Genomic DNA, 10,477 nt, shown 5'->3' on the forward strand with positions numbered 1-10,477 from the left:
ACCATTTGGACATGACTGTTAACTTCTGGGCTTTCATATGAGGCATAGTTAAAATCCACAACTAAGGGAGGCATCATATTTTAATAATTAATGTAAGAGAATGAAACTAAATCTCTTCCAGCTTTGCTGCAGATTTGTACTCTCTGACAAGACATTTCATTCCTCTGTATTTTAGCTTCCATGTTGGTGAATTGGATATTTGAGACTTAACTCTAGAACATTTATAAACTGCTTTGGGATTTCTGGATGTGCCAAGTTTGTTTTTTTTTCTCAGCAGCCAGCATGTATTGAAAGTGCATTAAATAAGAATACATTATATGTAGTACTTCTTATCTGTGGCATACTGAGAAAAAAATAGTAAACTAGTAAACTTCAAAATGTAGACCATTAAATATTGTAAGCTAGTTAACTACTGAACCACCCACATTTAACAAAGACTACTCTTCAGTGTCTAATTCTTTAGGAAATGAGGTTTTGGCCCCAAATGAATGAAGAATTAAGATGTTACTTTACAGCAGCTGTACGGAAACAAATAGTTTCCAAGTTTTACATGTTGTGGCAAATGATGAATCCCGTATGAGCTGTGATGTGGCATAAGCAAGCCTTGGCTCATTTCGGAATCAGTTTTCTATAGAAAAAACTTTACATTCATGTACAATTGAAGATGGTTTCCACCAGCATCTCAAAATGCCATATGGTTTTGTGGACAAACTCACCCTTGTGTAGAATCAACAGCATGTGAAAGACTTAGAAATGGGATACAACTGTTTTGAGTAGCCCAGAGTTTAATGATAAAAAGAATTCAATACAACCAACAGGTGTTGGCAACATGAAGAAATGAAACATAACAAAGCCTTCTGCTCTTCATGCCCTGGCAAACTACACTGCCTGCCTGCCTTTCCTCTGATTCAGTTGTACAAAAGGCAGTTTCTTGCTACTGCACTGTTGACCTGATTCCCCCTGCATTCATTCAGCAATCTTCTAGATGCTAGTAGAATGAAATACAGAAATATGTATCCTGAGGTAAGTGGAGCATAGAGCATGTTGAAGGCACATCGACCTATGTTATTACAGCAGAAAGATAAGCCTTTTGACACCAATACTGTAGCTGGTTGGTTTTTAAAAACATTTATGCAGACTTTCTGTTGGTAATTTTAAGGGATTTATAGCCCTTGTAAAAGAAGTGGTGTTATTTCGACCTAATGTGTAGAGAGAATGTACAAAAGCTATTGATTGGTCTTTTAAAATTTTTGTCAGTAAACAAAATTCACCAAAATACTGTAAGACCACAAGCTCACAAAAAAAAAAAAAGAAAAGCCACTAGACCCACAGACTATCAAGTATCAGGGAACAAACCATCGGGAGAGAAAGAAAAGGAATGCAGACTGCAAGGCTAAAAAGGGAAACAAGACAGTGCCAATGTGAACAAGTCTGATGGGCACCAAACAGAAAAACTCAGCTATGATATGTGGGATTGACAGGAAAATAGAAGGTGGCTTCAGGCTGACTGCTCCAATTTGAACTCTTTTACTTATACACTTGTTTTTCCAGGAAGATGCCTGAGAGAGATCTGAATAATAAACCACCTTCAAAGATTCAGTTCTGGAGCTTTGTCCTTGGACTCAAGTTAAGGCTCTTAATTGTACTGGTGTTTTTTTTTCCCGAAACAGACTTTGATCTACCGTGAAGCAAGTTAAAACTACCAAAGGACTAACTGATGTTTGTCTGTCTCTGAACTGGACTGCGTGTACACCTATATGGAGTTAAGGCTGAGATTATGTATGAATAATACTGAACATATTGCAAAACAAAGCAAGGTTTCTCGGAGTGTCTTTTTTTTTTTTTTTTCACGTTGGCACACAGTGTCATACAGTAGAGAAAGCTACCTGATTGTAATTGACATAAAAATAATTACTTACTTTTCTTCTGGCATCTGCTTTCTGGAAGCACTCATGCTGTATGAAAGTCACTGCAGCAAGAATCCTAGGCATGGATTGTGTATTTTCACTCTTCAGTATGCTCACTGCACGTTCCAGAGTCATTTCCCCTTCTGGGCTCCTTGAAAGTATAGACAGAGGAAATACAGCAAAACAAGACTACAGAAAAATCATCATTTAGCCTGTGAAATTTCTTATAATACCAGGATTTTCATACCTTTCAAGTAATTTTAGCTTTTCTTAGAAAATTATTCCCTTTCCAGTAGCAGAAAATACTATAAAAGGTTTAAGAAATACTAATATTCCAAGGGAAGAAAAAATCATAAATGGAAGTGTTGCAAAAATGAGACATTCTGGACAAAGCAAGTCATGCTTCAAATTATAAAAAAAAAATGGAAACATCAGTGGATGAAGGACAAAGATCTGAAGAAGGCCATAACCAAAGCAGAGCGTCTTTTACTGATCATGAAGATACCTTGATGTTTTTCTCCATAATGTGATGATTGCTTTTTTATATTTGTTTTCATGCCTCTCTTCAGTTTCTTTCCCTGACTACACATACGCAGGACTCAGGATCTGGGTTTTTCAAGCTTACAGTTGTTCTAGCTTGAAATAGATGGGCAAAGCCTTTTTTCAGGTGGGTCAAAACAAAACCACCACTCATTAAATCAAGTATATACATTGCCTGTGGTAGGATTAAAAACATCCACGGCCATTTTCCTCCCAACTTCCAGCATGTTTGCTTGAATGGTAACTGTGTTGACAACCATATAAAAATTGGAAAGAAAGGTCACAGACACTTCCCCCCCCCCAGTAAATGGAACATAAAACAATACACAGCACAATCAGGTACATTAGCTCTGGGACAGGTGGTTATGTTCTTCAGCCTTATTTACTTTTTATTTCAAATATTTTCCACCTAGAGAAAAAAAATGGGAGGGAAAAAAAAATGGGAGGAAAAAAAAAATGGGAGGAAAAAAAACCAAAACATGAGTATTCTTTCTTTTTTAGATCAAATGATTTTGTAGAACCAGATCCCAGGCTGGCCAGACAGGGATGAGTGGGCAATCCATGAACCACAATGAAACAAACAGTCATTGGCAGTAAATCCCTACTTCAGAGGTACCAGAATAGAATGTTTTACTTGATAATCTTCTCAGTAAGTTCATCTAATATTAGAAATTTTGGCACAATGATCTTTTACGTTAAAATAGGCATCTAGGAAATAAATTGGCTTAAATTGAAATTTTGATTTTTTTTTCTTTTAACTAAGCAGAAATATTAAATAATAAACAATGTTCAGAAAAATGAAATATGAAATGGTTTTATACTGAGCAAAGAAACATTTGTAAAGCATGTGTTTGTGGACTGCACCAGCAGTAACTCAGTTCTTCAGCTCTGAGATGGTCTCAATAATGGACTAGCAGGAGTGAAAGAGGCTGGAAGTCCAGGCTTGCCCAGAATGGGCTGTGGAAGGGCAAGATAGACAAACCAGGAAGATATCAGGCAGATTTCTCACAGGGAACCTTGCTATGAATGCGCTGAAATCAAACTCTTTCCCCCAAAATATCCATGATGAACTCACGAACTTTGAGACAAAAATGGATTTTGTTGGAATTCTTCCTGTCAGCTACACTATAAATCAACATCTGCTGCTTGCTTTTGTTAAGGCAAAAGACAATTAGTATGTCTGCAAGGACAGCAAGGAAATGAAGAACAATTTTGATGCACCTGTTGCAAATAAAATTAGACTCTACTACCCTGAGGTTTCCACCTGCCTTTGTGTTTTACTTTGGTATAAATCATTGTTATTTCTTGTCTTCTCCCCTCCTCTGAGTTATTGAGCAAATATGCTGCATCTGTGGGTGCTGAGGCATACTTGTGCAAGACAAAGACGAAATGGACAGTGTGTTGAGGATGTCAACGGAAAGGTTAAATCAAAGTGAAATTAGACAGAACTGTGGTTACTATCTCTAGTGCCCTGGGCTCTGGATGGGCAATGCTTACAGCTTCCAGATTTTCAGAGTTTACTTCAACCTGGATTGAAAACAAAGTAGCTACTAAGTTACTCTAAACTGTAAGTTGGATGTACTGATCAGAAAGCTACTTAAGATCTTGGACAATGAGTAATGGAACAAAGCCAGATCATATTTATTCTTACTCTAAGTGGAACAGAAAAACAGGCTTTTCAAGACTAGCTTTTAGTCTGGTTTCTTAAATCAACAAGGGGTTTGTGACCATGTTATATATGTGCACGTGTGAGCATGCCTACCTGCCTGTTAGTCACTGCAAGAACTTTGGTGCCCTTTGATCCAATCCAGTCACCTTCTACAGGTGGCAGACATCTCCGATGTATTAAACTGTGAGTCACTTCAGCGACTAGCAGCAGAGAAGGACTCTATCCATGCACTTCCCAAGGTCATGAGCTGATCCCTTAAGGGATACCAGAGAACCTTTGTGGGAACTCAGCCTCAGGATGCCAAGGATGTCCCAGAGTAGTAAAGGTCCATCAGCTGTCACTGCCAGGCTGAGATAAACACATGCACAGCCAGAGGCCAGAGACAAAATTTCTAAGTGCTGGGTGTGTAGATCTGCATTAAGACTGAGAGCAGCCCACCATTCACCAGTTATCCCTTCATGACTGATACTTCATGTGCAGCAGTCAAAATCTTTCTCACCTGTTATACGCTGCCATACTAGGATTGCTCTTCATTTGATAAATACAACATTCACTAATGTTTTATCTGACAGTAATAAAGCATGCAATATAATCTTTAGCCCTCAATGGTATTCATAAAGTTGTAGCACCCTAACTCTTGTGAAAATAGACTTTGATGTGATGATTCTATCCTACTCTCAAAACATTTACAGGCAAACTTAATAGCCATGTGGCTCATTAGCATGTGCAATGACAACAAACAAATGGACATTCAGGCAATGGTTGTTAAACAGACAATGATTTGACAAGTTCTGACTTCACCTTAATTGTCAGATTATAACATTTTTGAGATATATACTACTAGCTATATATATATATATATATATATATATATATATTAGAGATAAATGAAATCTGTAAATTTCTGCCACAGAACTTTAGAGGCTTTCACAGCACTTCCAATTGTTTTCTTCTCTAATTTCCAGGAAAAGCTAAACTTAAAAACTGGCACCTAGGGAATTATGCTGTCAAAAAGATTTCCATTAGGTCACAAATCTTCCACCTGAGTTCAGCATAGTCTCAGGCAAGCCGCATGCACAATGACTGAAGATAGATGTTTAAATCTGTAGGTATGAAAAACACTTTGGTTGATGTTTGTGCAGGCAGACAACCAGACTCCAGTGTCTGCACCTGCAAAAGAAGAACCAAAATTGCTCCTACACAAAATTAAAATATCAAAATTGCTGGCCATAGCTCAGAAATGCACTCATGAATGTGCTTAAAGTGAAGTAAACTATCAAGTCAATGAGATATATGCCTCTGTAAATTGTCTTTCTGAGAAAGTCCTCCCAGGTACCCATTTTCAACATGACTCCTCCCAAATTTTTAGCTGTTGTTATCTCTCAGCTATTTTTTCTAGACTTACTTGCTGTAAAGACTGAATACTTAAGTCACATCATTAATACCAGATGTTTTAACTCCTACATCACTCAAAGGTGAAAATTTCCATCCAGATCACATGTGGGCACAAGATCATATACGTTTGTAAACCAAGACATAACACACAACATGTAGTTGATGACAGAAAATACCTGATCTGTATGTAGCAGTGGTATCAGATGATGCCTCATTTTACACAGTAGCAAATTTAGAAAAAGAAAAAAGATGGCCTTTGAAAAAAATGAACTTAACAGCTACACAGTTATGGAAAGTTGTTTCTTAATAACACTGTTGTAAATCACACCATGATTAACTTATATAAGAAACCTTGGGATCCTATTTCGACCATGAAACAACAGAAACCACAGTAAACAGTGCAAGTAACCATCTGTTTACAGAGTGGTTTGCTCTGTTCAGAGCTCTTAAGACTCTGGAAACATTCAGAATTATTCTAAAATGAAACAAATGTTCACTCCTGAGGGGAACTTCAGAACTGATAAATATTCTCTTTTGAAAATGGAACAGATTTAGACACTCTGAAATCTTCTCTGTAAGGGAATTTAACAATTTTCCTGAAGTCTGGGGGGGTAGCTTTGGGAATTTCTGACATGGAGCTAACAGGGCTTCAAATTAAGATAGTGTCCTCAGAGCATGTAGGATCTCATGGTAGCGAGAGGCTCTGGGGTCCTGAGATTCAGGAGTTTATGTTTGTTCTAGGGATGGATGGTGCTACAAAGCTAAGAGAAGTTTTTGCCTGTGTTTTAACCAGTTTATCAAAACTAAATGTTTCCTTGAAACCATGAAGGATTTTTAACTGGAAATTGTCAATCTGCCAAAAGCTGCTTCACTGGTAGATTTCTGGCCTGTTCTCATGAGAACCAGTGCTTGAATCATCTGGTCTCATATGAGCACAAAATCTGCCAATGCATTACTGTGTGTTGAGACTTTGGTTGTATGACTACTTCATGTCTCTTTATAAAATGGATTAACTCTTGGAAGAAGGGGTCCTAAACTTGAGCAGGAGGTGTGGGTCCTGCAGCATTTACATACAATTTTTCTGCCTTTCCTCTGTTGCACTGGAAGTGGATTTTTAACAGCAAATTTACTTTCTGCATCCTCTGCACTGACATTTCTTACACTGTGGTGGCTTCTGAACCCCAAGCTGTCAGTTTACTTTCTCTTTTTAAACTAACAGGTTCCTTGCGGCTGCGACACCCCAGAACCAAAGCAGATCCTGCATTGTGCTTACCCTAGCTGAGATCCATTGACGGTGACCTGTTCACTCTGCACGAAACCATTTCTCCCTGCTGCTGCCACAGCAGCTGTCAATGGCATCCTCTTCCCATCTGTTTCTGCAGTGACACTGGCTATTGAAGCTGGCTGGGAAGCTTCTCTCCTGGTCTGTGTGCTTCTGAAAGTAGTTTGGTACTGGCTGGGCCTTAAAGATTGTCTGTTCTGAGACCCCAGATGGGAAGCAATGGGTGATCTCACCTGTCCCATTGCACTGCCTGAGACCAGGTAGTTCTCTTTCTCCAAAAGGTTAGTCATACTGCGACTGTTGCCTGCTTGATGGTACAGAGGTACAGTGGAGCTGGGGTAGACCCCATCAAGGATGGCATCATTAATAGCTGCCATGTGGGAGTATCTCTTAAAGGAGCGTCCCCTGTTCACTGAGTCACGAAGAGTGTAGCCAGCAATCTCAGACTGAGCATATCTTGGTGGGACAGTCCCACTGGATCTCCTGCTATCTCCATGCCTCATGGAGAATCCAGTTGAAAACCCCCCATCATAGTGAAAATCATTGGACACATATGCCAATCTTTCAGGACTTCGCTGGGGTGAAACTTCTAGTCTCTTCAGAGGCTGCCTTTGAGCTCTCTCTTCCATTGTCTTGTAAGTAATCCTCATTCCCCAGCCATTTGTATAAGAGGAGGGTGAGGCCACCTGTTCAAGGGTGCACAAAAGAATAGGAGTCACAGTAAAATCACAGCATTTAGGATTAATAGTAAAGAAATCAAACCCAAAAAAGTAAAAGACAAAAATTCTAAGGTCTGCTATCAGAATCAGAAAACAAAATGAGAACATTACCAAAATTGTGTATTAAATGGGATTCTGCAATACTTTTTTGTATCTGCCCAATTAAGGCACCAAGAAGTATGGTCTAAGTACTAGGAGGCAAAGTCTAAGCATCTAGTCTTCTGTCATTAAGTCAGAAAAGGTGCGTAAGTCAATTATGTCTGGTAGCGAACAGTCTGCTTGTTAACAGAGATTTTAGTTCCAGTTTGAAACTCCTTGAGAATTAACACCCACATCTGCTACTAAAATTATATTCAAGACTGTCCAATAGACAGAAGAAAATTAATCAGTTGGATATTAAAATAATACACTAAAGTGTCTGTATATTGCTATTAACCTCATTAATATAAGGTTATTTAGCCCTCCTGTTCACTTTGTGGTAGGATCTAATAAAAAGAAATAATCCCCTCCCTGTTTGCATAACCTCTTAAAATGAAGGAGATTACATAACATTCTAAGAAAACCAAAATGACCATTTCACCATCTCAATGGTTTCCCTAACTTTACAGTTGCAACTTAAGATGATTTTTCTTTCCCTGTCCCTAATGGGCATGGACAGTAATGGATCATCATCTTGCTTTATAATTTTATCTTTTATAAACTCAACACCCCCACTTCTTTCAACCTTTCTTTGTAGAATGTGTCTTCAATATTCTTACTGTTTAAGTGCCATTTGGGACCTCTTCAATTTTTCTACGTTTTTCTTATGCTCTAAATTGGACATCATACTCTATTCAAGACCTTCCAGAAATAAATCAGTTTGGAAGACTATCTGGTTTTGAAATGGAGGCATCATAGCCCAATTTTTTAAAAAATCAGTAAGAATAGTGGCATCTAGCCATAAATCAAAGCTCCGTATATTTCAGTTCCATGTTGTATTGAAGTTTTGTAATATTAAAGGCATTTTTAAGGTAAACTGAGAAGCTTAAACAAGTTATTAATTGAAGGAACAGTGCTTAGCAGATAGTTGCAACTGAAATCCCTTAATTTCACCACTGAGGAGTTTTCAAGGGTGAAATCTTACTCACAAAAGGAGTAAAGTTTGCTGAAACTCGTAGGCTGAGGCAAAGATCATTGGATTCTGTTTATTCTACAGAAACTATGCAAGGATATCTTTATCTTTTGTTTGGGGATAAGAAAATGTTTTGTGAAATACTAGACTTTGTGGCTTTTTCTGGCTTTCACACAGCACAAATAGCCTCTATTTTTATTTTTTTATTTTTGTTTTTTCCCCTGCTTGGAAAACTGTAGTATTTTCTTGTGGTTCCTATGTAATCTTCAGTTTTTCTCTTGTTGCTCTCTTCTAGAAAGAAGGGATTCACATCAAATATTATGAACTGGATGAAAGGTGAGTACAGAGGATAGGAGGACAGAAAACAAAATGGTTCTAACTCTCCCCATACAGAGCCAGAACTGCTTTATTAACTGACCAGAATCTGGGCTATTTCCTTTAATGGCAATAAGCCATTCTTGAGTAATCTAAAATCAAGAAAGAATTGGCCTCTCCGCACACAGTTATTTATTAAATAAACATTTCTGTTCTCAAGCTGAATTGCTTTCAGTTTACTAATGCTGGTCACACAGAGTGTTGCTACTGAGCTACATGTTGACTTCCAAGTCATATGGTTGCTCCCTCAAATACGTTCATACCAGTTATGAGCTGTGTCACAAACCCTGCAGAAAACCAATTACTTAACTTAGCATTCAGGCCATGAACACAAGAAAAGCTGGTCAAAATAACAAGTGAATTCATAATTAGTTTAGAAACACCATTGTATTTCAAGGACTCTACTACTGAAATTCCTGTAACAGTAAAACAAGTTACAACAGGATTGTTTTAAATGATAAGGAACACTCTATCTGTTCTCATGAAACTAAAGCAATCTATTTTCCTATGGTTTTGGAAGCTTAATTCCCTAACCTCTTTCACCACATTCCCAGCTCCTACCCATGTCATTTGTTACCCTGCAGGATTGCTGGACGACGTCTAGCAACCTCCAACTGTTCGACTGGGTGAGCAGCAGCATGGCCTCCGGCTGCTTTGAGCTATTGCTGACTGACCTGCTGCCTGGTGGGACAGATAAAGATCTGACTTGTCACAGTCTTAGCCTTAGTGGGGTGTTAATACTATTTTTCATTTTCTACCCTGATTCCACTTGTCACACACCCCACAGGACTGCAAAAGTGGCTCAGAAGTCAGTGGAAAGGGGGGAAACTAATAAAACTCTGTTGTAAAAACCTGATTTTCTATAAATCAGGCTTTAAAAAGCAAACAAGCAAGGAAGCAAACCTGAAACACCATCTACGTGCTATTCTTTGTGGTAACAAAATGAATAAACGATCTGTGTGACCTATTTATTTCTATTTGCTGTCTTCTTTTTCTCACCTGGTTTGACAGGTAATAGGAGAAACCATAGGGAGTTCTTGGTGCAAAATCATTTTCAGTAATCCCCATGTTATAGACACGCTCTGGAACACTGGATGCACGGTGCAAACTGCCTGTAACCAAAGACTTAATATTAGTAAGATTTGAACAAAACCTGATATTGTTATAAAGGATGATTTACAGTACTAGGGAGAAGTCCCAGTCTTCACTGCCATTAATATATATAAGATGAAAATCAGGCAGGGAAATGATGGAAAGATGTTTGCATTCGGTGTATCACATTCAAAACATGGCTAAGCTAAGTTTTCTGAGGACACAAGCCATTTTTTCAGTTTCCTATTTATATTACTTAAAACATATTTTTAACTTTTAGAAGTTTTGCTGTTCATGCAGCTATTTAATGAAAAATGTTTTAACAAAGCAAGCTGATATTTTACATATCCTAAATAATGACAGATGATCAAGTACTGAGAAATGATA

The 10,477-nt window shown here is 38.0% G+C and overlaps 1 protein-coding gene across 1 annotated transcript in view; it reads right to left on the reverse strand.

Annotated features, from left to right (window-relative positions):
- The window catches only part of PKP2 (plakophilin 2), a 34,790-nt gene extending 24,679 nt beyond the window's left edge, over positions 1 to 10,111 (reverse strand). The window contains exons 1-3 of the mRNA XM_026868385.1: positions 9,998 to 10,111; positions 6,785 to 7,479; positions 1,920 to 2,058 (exon numbers count right to left, since the gene is read on the reverse strand). Of these exons, the coding sequence (XP_026724186.1) occupies positions 1,920 to 2,058; positions 6,785 to 7,479; positions 9,998 to 10,066 (903 nt within the window). The 5' untranslated portion in view covers positions 10,067 to 10,111. The remainder of the gene's footprint in view (positions 1 to 1,919; positions 2,059 to 6,784; positions 7,480 to 9,997) is intronic.
- Between the last annotated feature and the right edge of the window lie 366 nt (positions 10,112 to 10,477).

Source organism: Athene cunicularia, assembly GCF_003259725.1.
Source record: "Athene cunicularia isolate RWA chromosome 1 unlocalized genomic scaffold, athCun1 chr1_part2, whole genome shotgun sequence".
Classification (NCBI taxonomy): Eukaryota; Metazoa; Chordata; class Aves; order Strigiformes; family Strigidae; genus Athene; species Athene cunicularia.